The 14,542-nt window shown below is 41.6% G+C and overlaps 1 protein-coding gene across 1 annotated transcript in view; it reads left to right on the top strand.

The window, feature by feature from the left end:
• LOC131194947 (tripartite motif-containing protein 54-like) overlaps positions 1 to 14,121 on the top strand; it is a 32,383-nt gene extending 18,262 nt beyond the window's left edge. Inside the window, exons 6-10 of the mRNA XM_058176564.1 lie at positions 619 to 641; positions 1,305 to 1,429; positions 5,030 to 5,298; positions 7,456 to 7,686; positions 13,793 to 14,121. Of these exons, the coding sequence (XP_058032547.1) occupies positions 619 to 641; positions 1,305 to 1,429; positions 5,030 to 5,298; positions 7,456 to 7,686; positions 13,793 to 13,894 (750 nt within the window). The 3' untranslated portion in view covers positions 13,895 to 14,121. The remainder of the gene's footprint in view (positions 1 to 618; positions 642 to 1,304; positions 1,430 to 5,029; positions 5,299 to 7,455; positions 7,687 to 13,792) is intronic.
• The last annotated feature ends 421 nt before the right edge of the window (positions 14,122 to 14,542 follow it).

The raw sequence follows: 14,542 nt of genomic DNA, 5'->3' as shown, positions 1-14,542 counted from the left end.
ATTTATTTTTATTTACATTTATATCCCACCCTTCTCCGAAGACTCAGGGCGGCTTACAGTGTGTAAGGCAATAGTCTCATTCTATTTGTATATTTACAAAGTCAACCCCCCAACAATCTGGGTCCTCATTTTACCTACCTTATAAAGGATGGAAGGCTGAGTCAACCTTGGACCTGGTGGGACTAGAACCTGCAGTAATTGCAGGCAGCTGTGTTTTAATAACAGGCTTCTTACAGCCTGAGCCACACCGCGGCCCGAGGACTTGATACAAACACGACACTGTTCGTTGTAGAAATGGAAACGTGATGCATAATAAAGGCAAATGTATCAGGGAAAATAATATAAAAAAATAAAAATAAATATGAGACAGTTGCCAAGCATCCGAATTTTGATCATGTGACCACGGGAATGCTGCAACGGTCGTAAGTGTGAAAAACGGTCCTAAGTCCCTTTTTTCTGTGCGGTTGTAACTTTGAACGGTCACTAAAATGAATGGTTCTAAGTCAAGGATTAATCAATCACCTGTATCCTTTCTCACACTCTTTTTCTTAATCATTTCTTTCTTCTTCTTTTTTTTGGAATTGATCTTCCTTTTGTCTCTTTCTTCCAATATATCAGAATGCCAAAGTTCTCATCCGAAAGTGAGTATGATTTATCCTCTTATAATACCCCATTCCTAAGAGGACGATAAGGGGCATGCATAAGAGCACAAAGTGCCTACCATTCCTGTCCTATTGTTCCCTTCATTATATCAAATTAACATAGTTGTTGCACGTTTTTTACTTATATATACATATATTTCTTTCGTGATATCTTGTTTTTATTTATGACGATGTTTGTGTATTGTCAGGCCTGGAAACCATACTAGACTTTAGGGTTCCAGACGCTGCCACATTTTTCCCCTGAGGGGAAGAAGGGGGGCTGAGGGGTATGGTAACATTCTGCAGGTGGTCAAGGTCGGATGGTGTTCACATCTGCAGGAGGAGTGGCGAGAAGATATTCGAATGAACTGGGAGAACGTGGGACCATGTGACCATCAAAGGGGTCAGGGGGGTGGGACTCTTGGGGTTTGTATAACTGGGAAAAGAATCCGGAAGTTCAGTTTTGGAATTTCACTCATTGTGTGCCAGTTTCCTCATGCTAGTGAAGAACTCTGAAAGACAATGGTTTCTGAGTTTTTTTTTTATGCAGAAGAGGTTTTTCTGGAACCCTGACATGTATACTGTTGTGACAAAAATAAAAAAAAATCGAAACCAAAAAAAAAATCAAAGGTTTCCACTTGTAACTTTTTTGCCTCCTGCCAGGATTGTGGAGATGAGCGACAGCTGCCAACCAGAAGTTCTGGAACCAGGGTACGACAACATGGAACACTACACGGTGGACTTCAACGCTGAGGAACGGATCCTCTATCAACTGGATTTCATTAAAGGTCATAGAATCATGGAATCATAGGGCTGGAAGAGACCCTGGAGATCTTCTAGTCTAACCCCCTGCTCAAGGCAGGAGTCCTTACACCATCTCAGACAAATGGTTGTCCAATGGAAAGAGGGGGAGTTACTTAGTTTTGAGAAAGAAGAAAACCTAAGGAATTCACCATTTCTTTCATTTATAAATCTTATACAATTTCTTATATAGATCAGTCCAGTCTCTTCATGAAAACCTCTAGTGATGGAGCACTCCCAATTCTGGGAGACAAGCTGTTCTACTGATTAGACAGAATAATAGAGTTGGAAGGGATCTTTTAGGTCATCTAATCCAACCCCCCACCCAAGCAGGAAACCCTCCACCATTTCTGACAGATGGCAGTCCAGTCTCTTCTTGAAAGCTTCCAGTGATGAAACTCCCACAACTTCTGTTCCGTAGGTGGATGGTTCTCACTGTCAGAAAATTTCTCCTTATTTCTAGGTTGAATCTCTCCTTGAGCAGTTTCCATCCATTATTCCTTCTCTGGCCTTCAGGTGCTTTGGAAAATAATTAATGATTAATCATTCTCAGTGATGAGAAAGCCTTTCAGGCATTAAAAATGAAAATTAAGAAGATGTAAACCCACTTCTATATTTCATCTGAAGCATTTGAAGTCAGGACAAGAAGGAACAGATGGCAGCTTATCAGAGAGAGAAGCAACCTAGAACTAAGGAGAAATTTCCTGTCAGTGAGAACAATTAATCAGCGGAAAAGGTTTCCCTCCAAAAGTTGTGGGTGCTCCAACACTGGAGATTTTCAAAAATAAGAGTGGACAACCCAGAATGGTATACGGCAGAGGTCTGCAAACTTGGCTTTTTTAAGACTTGTGGACTTCAACTCCCAGAGTCCTTCAGCCAGCTGGCTGAGGAACTCTGGGAGTTGAAGTCCACAAGTCTTAAAAGAGCCAAATTTGCAGACCCCTGGCATAGGGCAGGGATGGGGAACTACACTGTCAGCCCTTTATGAGCTGAGGACTTCAACTCCCAGAATTCCTGAGCCAGCCTGGCTGGTTTAGGACTTCTGGGAAATTGAAATCCTCAACTTGTAAAGGAGCTATAGCTGCCCATCCCTGATATAGGGTCTTTTACAGGGGGTTGGCTTAGAAGACCTCGAAGGTCCCATCCAATTTTGTTATTCTGTATTCTATTTAGCCAATTATGGTCTCAAGGTTAATACCAAGAGAATAAGATGGCTCCAAAATATAGTAAGGCATTACTACTATGTGTATGTTTTAGAAAAGGTAATCTACATGTGTTACTTAAAGGATATCTCAAAAACCCCAAAGAGCCATGTGAATCTGGGATATTGATGAATATGACAAGTAGCATGAAGTTCCTAATTGCAAGAAAGGTCCATGCAACAAAGAATATTTCAATATTTGAATGTCACCCAGTGGTATTTTCAACCTGAATTACACCAATGTTGCACCCACGTGGTGAGGTCAATGGAAAGAATGAGCCTTGGGAGATGTTCTTCACAGAAGGATGGGTCCTTCAGCTTCCCAAGGCAACATGGGTTCACAGTTGAAGCTTGCCACATGTCAATAGAGGCCATTCTCGATCTCATAACCCAGAGTGTTGATGGTGTTGAGAGAGCCATACAGGGATAAAATGCTCCCAGTTTGAACCAGATCGCCTGATCTGGTAGCAATGGTGGCGGGTGGTTCGGAGAACCGGTAGCAAAAATCCTTGCCCCTCCCCCAATGCCCAGCTGAGGGTTTTTTTTTACTTTTAAAATCATTTTTTCTTTGGCTGAAAAAATGCTTTTAAAAGTAAAAAAAAAAGCCTCTGATGATCGTGCGGCTCAGCTGGGATCGTCAGAACCTTTTAAAAGGCTGCAGAGGTTGTAAAAAAATGCTTTTAAAAGGCTCTGGTGATCCCAGCTGAGATGCCTGATAGTCAGAGCTTTGGGTAGAAAAAATGCTTTTAAAAGTAAAAAAAAAGTTGGCCACCCCCACCCAGTCACATTACCCCCCACACACCAAGCCACGCCCACAGAACAAGTAGTAACAAATTTTACATTTCATCATAGGAGCCATGGATAGCTGAGCCTCAAACATGACTTGAAATCAAAATCTTAGGTTGGGCAATATGATTACCACATGCTATGCTCAACCATGAAGTTGCTTTGATGTTCATCTTCTAGGAAGATTCTCAATCATCCAGATTGTCCCAAAGGTTCTTTTTACAAAAGACAACTGGACTTTCTTGGGGTTTTTTCTTTGAAAACATAACGTAACATAACATAACATAACAACAGAGTTGGAAGGGACCTTGGAGGCCTTCTAGTCCAACCCCCTGCCTAGGCAGGAAACCCTACACCATCTCAGTCAGATGGTTATCCAACATTTTCTTAAAAATTTCCAGTGTTGGAGCATTCACAACTTCTGCAGGCAAGTCGTTCCACTTATTAATTGTTCTAACTGTCAGGAAATTTCTCCTTAGTTCTAAGTTGCTTCTTTCTTTGATCAGTTTCCACCCATTGCTTCTTGTTCTACCCTCAGGTGCTTTGGAGAACAGCCCGACTCCCAATTCTCTGTGGCAACCCCTGAGATATTGGAACACAGCTATCATGTCTCCCCTAGTCCTTCTTTTTATTAAACTAGACATACCCAGTTCCTGCAACCGTTCTTCATATGTTTTAACCTCCAGTCCCCTAATCATCTTTGTTGCTCTTCTCTGCACTCTTTCTAGAGTCTCAACATCTTTGATCAGTTTCCACCCATTGCTTCTTGTTCTACCCTCAGGTGCTTTGGAGAACAGCCCGATTCCCTCTTCTCTGTGGCAACCCCTGAGATATTGGAACAGACAATTGGAAAAATATTTCACTTCTCATCTAAGAAGAATTAACAGAGAGAGGCAATCAAGATCAAGTGAGGTACTAATACCACTCTACAAAGCCTTAGTGAATACTGCATCCAGTTCGGGTCACCACACTATAAAAAGGATGTTGAGACTAGAAAGAGTGCAGAGAAGAGCAACCAAGATGATGAGGGGACTGGAGACTAAAACATACGAAGAACGGTTGCAGGAACTGGGCCTGGATAGTCTAGTGAAGAGAAGGACCAGGGGAGACATGATAGCAGTCTTCTAATATTTGAGGGGCTGCCACAGAGAGGAGCGGATCAAGCTATTCTCCAAAACACCCGAAGGCCAGACAAGGAACAATAGATGGAACCTGACCAAGGAGAGATTCAACCTGGAAATAAGGAGAAATTTTCTGACGGGGAGAACAATCAACCAATGGAACTGAAGTTGCCCTCAGAAGTTGTGGGAGCTTCATCACTTGAGACTTTCAAAAAGAGATTGGACTGCCATTTGTCAGAAATTGTGTAGGGTCTTCTGCTTGGGTGGGGAGTTGGGCTAGATGACCTACAAGGTCCCTTCCAACTCTCTTAATCTGTAAGAAGCTTCTTCAGTTCTTCAGAACTGAAGACGCTTCTTGGATGTGAAGCGAAATGTTTTCAAAGAAAAAAAAAATGAACCGATGAAGTCCGGTTGCCTTTTGGAAAAAAAGCACCTGGGGGACTTTGATGTTCATCCCACCGGTTGTGTCTTTGTTCTAGTTGAAGACCCCGAATTGACGGCTGAAGAAGAAGGGGGCTGTGGAGAACCAGAAGATGCTTTAGGAGAGGCTGAACCAGAAGGTGGCGAGAGGGAAGAGGACCTCAAAGACTCTTTTGCCCTTGGAAAGGAAGACCCGTGGCAAGGAATATCTCTTCTGGTCAACGGGACTCAGAATGGTGCTGCCGTTGGGGCAGGAGCTTCAACCCCAGAGCTCGCTCAATCTCTAGCTGAAACCAGCCAAGAAAGTAACATATGGTCCACCCAGCAGGTAAGATCCAGATCCTGATCTCCTGATCCAGAAATCTCACTTGAAAAGCTGGGAGCAACCTGTCCCAACTCTACTCCATCCTCCTGGTTCTTCCTCTGTCATCTTCTTTCTTTTTCTCCTTTCTTTTCCTCTTGGCTGAATATAAGTTCTGTGCAAAATTTCTCCGTTCTCACACTCCTGGTTGGTTCACTTGATGAGCCTGCCTTATTCCCCTTTCTCTCGCTTTGCTCAGACACCAGCTTGTACATCCTGTTAGTGGGCACCACTAAGAAAGGATTTATAGAAACTGGAAGAGGTTGAAAGGAGGAGGATGGGGATGATCGGGGGCTAGAAATTAAGTTTTAGAAGAAGAGAGGTTGGAAGGAAGCAGATGGTTTTAACTTTGACAATAGAAGACTGAAGGAAAACATGATCATCTCCTCTCTCTCTCTCTCTCTCTCTCTCTCTCTCCTCCCTCCGTCCCCCTTTCTCTCTGTATATGTGTGTGTATACACAAACTAACCATCCATCCAATCACCCATCCATCCATACAAAGAAACAACCAATCACCCATCCATCCATACAAACATCCATCCATCCATCCAACAAACATCCGTCCATCCAAACAAACATCCATCCATCCAACAAACATCCATGCATCCATCCATCTATCCATCCATCCAAACAAACAAACAAACATCCATCTATCCATCCATCCATCTATCCATCCATCCAAACATCCAAACAAACAAACAAACAAACATCCATCCAAACATCCAAACATCCATCCAACAAACATCCATCCATCCATCCAACAAACATCAATCCATCCATCCATTAATCCAACCAATCATACATACATACATACAATCACCCACCTACCCACCCATCCATCTGTCTATGCATCCATCCATCCAAACAAACATACATCCATCCATCATCCAGACTTCCAAACCAACAAACATCCCTCCCTCCCTCCATCCAACAAACATCCATCCATCCATCCAACCAATCATACATACATACATACAATCACCCACCCACCCATCCATCTGTCTATCCATCCATCCATCCATCCATCCATCCAAACAAACATCCATCCATCCATCCATCCATCCATCCATCATCCAAACTTCCAAACCAACAAACATCCATCCATCCATCCAACAAGCATCCATCCATCCATCCATCCATATATCGATCCATACAATCACCCACCCACCCACCCACCCAAGCAAGCAAGCAAACAAACAAATAGTCTAACACATTTATATGGTTACTCCTCTCTCGGAAGTGACTCTGGTAGTTTACTACTCTTCAGACACCTGAAAAATAGTTTCCTAGCAGAAGCTGAGGAGACAGAATAATTAGTTCAGTAATCAGGTTAACCATAAATGGTCTTCCATGTTGGTATGCTAGTTAGGTTCTCATATGCCCAATGATTCTTATTCCCACATATTTCAAAGTCCTGACTTACAACCACAACTGGAACTGAGCCTCTGGTGGCTCAGACTGGTAAGACAGTCTGTTATTAACAGCAGCTGCTTGCAATTACTGCAGGTTCAAGTCCCACCAGGCCCAAGGTTGACTCAGCCTTCCATCCTTTATAAGGTAGGTAAAATGAGGACCCAGATTGTTGGGGGCAATAAAAGTTGACTTTGTATATAATATACAAATGGATGAAGACTATTGCTTGACATAGTGTAAGCCGCCCTGAGTCTTCGGAGAAGGGCAGGATATGAATGCAAATAAAAAAAAAAATATGTTGCTAAGCAAGGCAACAGTGTGAGTTGTACCCGATGACAGATGGTTCTTTCCCTTGAGTTCCTTATTAGATCAAGATTTTACTGTAATGTATCCTGTTTTGAGAGACACGTTAAGCGAGCGCTAGTGATTTGCTAGGATTTAAGTTCAACGTGTGGTATACACCCAGTTAAGAAGTGTCTTAGAAACTCTACACTCTTTCTACAAGGAAATGGGTAGATTGATGCCTCTTCATTTCCCCCAAACTAGATTTATTTTTAAACAACTCTATCGTAGATTGATTCATGCCAGGCAAACCGATATAGAAATGGGCCCAAAGTTATCACAACATTCTCAAATCCAAGATTTTGTTGAATATCCAGATTTACACTCCCTTTTTTCCCCCTCAATCTTCTGGATATGCATATATTTTAGGGTCAGCCGGATGGAGGACTCCAAGTGACCGATTCCACTCCACCCTCGCCTTCACCTGAGGGTGACCTAGCAGATAATGGACCTCCTCAAAGCAGGGAGCAATCTCCTGGAGAAGATTTCAGCACCACGGAGAGCTCAGCAGAGAACAGAGAAGGTGGTGGCCCGGAAAGCCAACAAGAACCTAAAGGAGAACATGTCCTCTTAGAAGGAATGGCATCAACCACCAGCCAGGTTTGGTACCGTATTAGCCATTGAGGTTCCTCTGAGCATGAAGTCAAGTCCTCTGGTGGCTCAGCAGACTAAGTCTGCTGTTATTAACACAGCTGCTTGCAATTATTGCAGGTTCAAGCCCCACCAGGCCCAAGGTTGACTCAGCCTTCCATCCTTTATAAGGTAGGTAAAATGAGGACCCAGATTGTTGGGGGCAATGAAAGTTGACTTTGTATATAATATACAAATGGATGAAGACTATTGCTTGACATAATGTAAGCCGCCCTGAGTCTTCGGAGAAGGGCGGGATATAAATTCAAATTATTATTAATAATAATAATAATAATAATTTTATTTATAGACCGCCCTTCTCCCAAAGGACTCAGGGCGGTGTACAGCCACAAATAAAATACAGAAAGAAAACAACAATACAAAACTAAAAACAACCCTTAAAAAACCTATTTAATTTGGCTACTTATAGATAAAAATATTCCCTCTAAAATTTACTAAAAAATTTAAAAACCCATAAATCAATTTAATAATATAAAATTTAAGCGAGTCCAGCAAGACGAAATAAGTAGGTTTTAAGTTTTTTAAATTAAAAAAAAAAAAGTCACGACCCCCAAAAGATTTCTGGGCCCTGTGAAAAATTGTATGCGTTTTGAAATTATTTCTTTATAGATAGTTCCAAAGGTTTTTTTTTCAAAAGGCAGCTGGATTTTCTTGGTTTTTTTTTTTTTAATCTTGCAAACCATTTTGCTTCTCATCCAAGAATGACTGGCCTAATGGTTTTTAAACGGGGTTTTTATTGGTTTTATAGTGTCCAGCCAAACTTTGAGTTTTCGCTTTTTTAAATTGGTTTTAATTTTTGTATCAATTGTTTTATTCTGGCTGTAAACCGCCCCGAGTCCTTCGGGAGAAGGGCGGTATAGAAATTTAAATAAATAATAAATAAATAAATAAATAAATAAATGAGAAGCGAAATATTTTCAAGGACAAAAAATACCCAAGAAAATCCAATTGCCTTTTGAAAAAGTCAAATTTGGGGCAACCATGACTTGGATGATTGAGAATCTCCATGGACCTACAGTACAGGTAGTGCTTGATTTATAACCACAATTGAGCCCAAAATTTCTGTTGCTAAGCAAGACAGCTGTTAAGCTATTAAGCCGTAATAGCTCAGGCTGTTAGAAGCCTGTTATTAGAACACAGTAGCCTGCAATTACTGCAGGTTCAAGCCTGGCCCGAGGTTGACTCAGCCTTCCACCCTTTATAAGGTAGGTAAAATGAGGACCCAGATTGTTGGGGGGGCAATAAGTTGACTTTGTAAATATATACAAATAGAATGAGACTATTGCTTGACATAGTGTAAGCCGCCCTGAGTCTTCGGAGAAGGGCGGGATATAAATTCAAATTATTAATAATAATAATAATAGTAATATTTTTATTTATAGACCGCCCTTCTCCCAAAGGACTCAGGGCAGTGTACAGCCACAAATAAAATACAGAAAGAAAACAACAATACAAAACTAAAAACAACCCTTTAAAAACCTATTTAATTTGGCTACTTATAGATAAAAATATTCCCTCTAAAATTTACTAAAAAATTTAAAAACCCATAAATCAATTTAATAATATAAAATTTAAGCGAGTCCAGCAAGACGAAATAAGTAGGTTTTAAGTTTTTTAAATTTAAAAAAAAAAAAGTCACGACCCCCAAAAGATTTCTGGGCCCTGTGAAAAATTGTATGCGTTTTGAAATTATTTCTTTATAGATAGTCCCAAAGGTTTTTTTTTCAAAAGGCAGCTGGATTTTCTTGGGTTTTTTTTTTTTTTTTATCTTGCTAACCATTTTGCTTCTCATCCAAGAATGACTGGCCTAATGGTTTTTAAATGGGGTTTTTATTGGTTTTATAGTGTCCAGCCAAACTTTGAGTTTTCGCTTTTTTAAATTGGTTTTAATTTTTGTATCAATTGTTTTATTCTGGCTGTAAACCGCCCCGAGTCCTTCGGGAGAAGGGCGGTATAGAAATTTAAATAAATAATAAATGAATAATAAATAAATAAATGAGAAGCGAAATATTTTCAAGAACAAAAAATACCCAAGAAAATCCAGTTGCCTTTTGAAAAAGTCAAATTTTGGGCAACCATGACTTGGATGATTGAGAATCTTTATGGACCTACAGTACACGTAGTGCTTGATTTATAACCACAATTGAGCCCAAAATTTCTGTTGCTAAGCGAGACAGCTGTTAAGCTATTAAGCCGTAATAGCTCAGGCTGTTAGAAGCCTGTTATTAGAACACAGTAGCCTGCAATTACTGCAGGTTCAAGCCTGGCCCGAGGTTGACTCAGCCTTCCACCCTTTATAAGGTAGGTAAAATGAGGACCCAGATTGTTGGGGGGGCAATAAGTTGACTTTGTAAAAAAATATACAAATAGAATGAGACTATTGCCTTACACACTGTAAGCCGCCCTGAGTCTTCGGAGAAGGGCGGGATATAAATGTAATTTTTTTTTTTTTAAAAGTGAACTTTCTCCCATTTTATGACCTCTCTTGCCCCAGTTGTGAAGTGAATCATTGCAGTTGAGTTAGTAACACGGTTGTTAAGCAACTCTGGCTTCTCCATTGACTTTGTCTGCCGGAAGGTCACAAAAGGGGATCACGTGACCCCCTGGGGGACACTGCGACCGTCATAAATATGAACCAGTTGCCAAGCGTCTGAGTTTTGATCACGTGACCAGTGGGAAAACTGCAATGGGTCATAAGTGTTTAAAACGGCCGTAAATCATATTTTTCTGCGCCGTTGTAACTTTGTATGGTCATTAAACGAACGGTTGTAAGTTGAGGATTACCTGCATTGCATTTTGCATTTTTCTTGCATTGTCCCTTGTGGTCTCTTTTCCCCCATGCAAAAATCTTGTGAGGCATGTTTCAATTGAGAGATAAATTCAATTTTTTTCCAGTGAACCCAGGGGTTAAATGCTCCCAGTTCGGACCAGATGCCCGATCCGGTAGGAATGGCGGTGGGTGGTTCAGAGAACTGGTAGCAACCGTGTGATCATCAGAGGTTTTTTGGTTTTTTTTTACTTTTAAAAGTGTTTTTTCTTCGGCCGAAAAAATGCTTTTAAAAGTAAAAAAAAAAAAAAGCCTCTGATGATCATGCCTCTCAGGTGGGATCCTCAGAACCTTTTAAAAGCATTTTTTACAACCTCTTCGGCTGATGAGGTTGTAAAAAAATGCTTTTAAAAGGCTCTGACAATCCCAGTTCCCTGATCTCCAGAGGCTTTTGTTTGTCAGCCGAAGAGGTTGTAGAAAAAATGCTTTTAAAAGAAAACAAAAACTCTGAGGATCAGGCAGCTCAGCTGGGATCATCAGAGCCTTTTAAAAGCCTTTTTTTTACAACCTCTTCAGCCAAAGAGGTTGTAGAAAAAATGCTTTCAAAAGTAAAAAAAAAAAAAGTTCGCCACGCCTACCCAGTCACATTAACCCCCCACCACCACCAAGCCACACCCACAGAACTGGTAGTAACAAATTTTACCTTTCATCACTGAGTGAACCCCATGATCAAGTGAAGTTCTCAATCCACGTCGGCTTAATCTAGCTGCAGTTGTTAAGACAATTAACCAGGATTTCTAACCACGATATCTTGCTGGCTCTCCCATCAACATAAAAGTGTCCTTTTCTTACTTCTGAACCACAAAGAACTTGAGAACTAATTTTAAAAATATATTTTATTCTTCAGTTTGCCTGGAAGGCAGTCAGTGTATCTTGATATGGGGCTATGATACATGTAAACCTGACTCTGTGAATGGAATCACAGAATGAGAGAGTTGGAAGGGACCTTGGAGGTCTTCTAGTCCAACCCTCTGCTCAAGCAGGAGATCCTATACCTCACTGTGGTATAGGATTGGTTTCATTGGTTGTCCAATGAAAAGAGGAGGAGTTACTTAGTTTTGAGAAAGAAGAACTAAGGAATTCACCATTTCTTTCATTTACAAATCTTATACAATTTCTTATACAGATCAAAATAGAGCCAGTTTGGACTAATGATTATGGCACCAGTCTAGAAAGTGGGAGACCATGAGTTCTAGTCCCGCCATAGGCATGAAAGGCAACAGGGTGACTTTGGGCCAATCACCAGGAGACGGTGAGTTCTAGTCCCGCCTTAGGCATGAAAGCCAGCTGGGTGACTTTGAGCCAATCACCAGGAGACGGTGACTTCTAGTCCCGCCCTAAGGCATGAAAGCCGCCTGGGTAACTTTGGGCCAATCACCAAGAGACGGTGAGTTCTAGTCCCACCTTAAGCATGAAAGTCGGGTGGGTGACTTTGGGCCAATCACCTGGTGGCAGTAAGTTCTAGTCCCGCCTTAGGCATGAAAGCCGCCTGGGTAACTTTGGGCCAATCATCAGGACACAGTGAGTTCTAGTCCCGCCTTAAGCAGGAAAACCAGCTGGGTGACTTTGAGCCAATCCCTCTCTCTCTCAGCTCCACAACCCACTTCGCAGGTGGGTTGTTGTTGTGGCTAAACTAGAAAGAGGAACCTGTCTTGAATATGTTTGCCACCTTCAATTGTTTTTTTTTTTAAAAATAATAATGGTGGGATTTAGATAAATAAAATAACTGCATTAGTAAAAATTTAAAATTGTCTTGATGCAGTTTGGTATAAGATGTGATCGAGATAAACTGAAAGATTGAAGAAGAAAAAAAGAAGAGCTACAAGCGGGCAGTATAGAATGCTCTTTATTGGTGTAGGGAATTATAACAGAAATCTTAAAAGCCTACAACGTACATTAAAGGCAGGCCGAGCTTTGATCGCCACATGTTGATTGGCATTCCGACTTTTTAAGACTATACCCTGAGGTCCGTACACCGTTTCCCACTCTCATCCCAAAGCAGCTGGAGAGGTCTCTGTAGAATTGGTTGCAATGAGTCATCAGGATGAGTAATTAAAGATATCAGCTAGGAATTAATCTGGCTGTCTTCTAAAGATGTAGGTTTATTAATATGTGTCCTTCTACATGATAGCAGTCCTCCAATATCTCAGGGGTTGCCCCAAAGAAGAGGGCAAGACAAGAAATGACAGGATGGAAACTATTCAAGGAGAGAAGCAACCTGGAATTAAGGAGAAACTTGTCCTTCACAGGGAGGAAAAATTAGCCGGTGGAACAACTGGCCACTAGAAGTCACCGGAGGTGTTTAAGTCGAGGCTGGACAGTCACTTGTCTGAAATGGTACAGGTAGTCCTTGACTTACGACCCCAATTGGGCCCCAACATTTCTGTTCTTCGGTGAGGCGTTTCTTAAGTGAGTTTGCTCCATTTTGAGACCTTTCTTGCCAGGCTTGTTGAGTGAACCCACAACAGTCGTTAAGTTAATTTCACAACTGTTCAGCGAATCTGGCTTCTCCAATCGACTTTGCTTGTCAAAAGGTTGCCATAGGAGATCACGCAGTGATGGGATTGAAGTAATTTAACAACCGGTTCTCTGCCCTAATGATTTCTTCCAACAACCAGTTTGCCAAACTGCTCAGAAAGTTAACAACCGGTTCTCCCGAAGTGGTGCGAACTGGCTGAATCCCACCAGTGGGATCACGTGATTTCAGGACACGGCGACGGTCGTAAGTGTGAACCAGCTGCCAAGCATCCGAATTTTGATCACATGACCAAGGGGAATTCTACAAAGGTCGTTAAGTCCTTTGTATGTCGGCTGGCGGCCCCCAGGGGAAGGGCCTTCTCTGTGGGGGCTCCCACACTCTGGAACGAGCTTCCCCTGGGTTTACGTCAAATACCTGACCTTCGGACATTCCGTCGCGAACTGAAGACACATCTCTTTATTCGCGCGGGGCTGGCTTAAATTGGATTTTTAATGTGAAATTTTATTAATTTTTAAACGGGGTTTTTTAGTTTACGGTAATTTTAATTTCAGGCTAATTTTAAATAAGTTTTTAAATGGTATTTTAACCTGTATATTTGTATTGTTGGTTTTATCTTGCCTGTACACCGCCCTGAGTCCTTCGGGAGAAGGGCGGTATAAAAATCAAATAAATAAATAAATAAAAATAAATAAAGTGTGAAAAATGGCACTAAGTCATCCCAGCCTTTCTGTTGTTTGTTTGTTTTCCAGGCTCCTGTCTCCAGTCCCACAGCTGACCGATGGAGAAGTGAGGACTTTGCCGAACCTCTGCTTAGCAGCTGTTTCAACCCCACCCTTTGGCTCCATGATTAAGACAAGTTGGCGGGAGATCAGGTCTTACTCTTCTTGGTCCACGTTGACGCCTGTCATCCAGTCCAGATCTTCACGTGGGAACACAAGAAGCTCCTTTGCAAGAGGTTACAGTTAGTCCTCAATTTACGACCACTGGCGAGCCCAAGATTTCCCTTGCTAAGCAAGACGTCCGTGAAGTGAATTTATTGCCCCGTGTTACGACCTTCCTTGCCCCAGTTGTTAAGTGAATCACTGCAGTTGAGTGAGTAACCCAGTGGTTAAGTGAATCCGGCTTTCCCCATCGACTATTTTTGCTGGATGCCAGTCGGGAAGGTCGCAAATGGGGATTCCGTGACAGTCACTAAACGAACGTTGTAAGTCGAGGATTACCTGTAGTAATTGATTGTTAAAGCCTATGCACAGGAATCTTCTCAGACTGATGGTTAGCATCTTGTTAGTCCTAGAGAAGGCTCCATGGAATTCGAGGAGGATTGGACTTCGTTTGTTTATGGCTACATAACGATTCTAAGCTTCTGCCTCTTTTAACTCCACCCCCTGGTTCTGTAAGTCCTTCTCCTACGGGGAGACACTTGTCCTAAGAGCTCCGGGATATTATCAGAATATTCTAATATTCTTTCTCAGAACTTTCTCAGAAATGTTTCATTCCTC

This window comes from Ahaetulla prasina, chromosome 3 (genome assembly GCF_028640845.1).
Source record: "Ahaetulla prasina isolate Xishuangbanna chromosome 3, ASM2864084v1, whole genome shotgun sequence".
Taxonomy (NCBI): Eukaryota; Metazoa; Chordata; class Lepidosauria; order Squamata; family Colubridae; genus Ahaetulla; species Ahaetulla prasina.
This window is presented reverse-complemented; position numbering and strand designations above follow the sequence as displayed.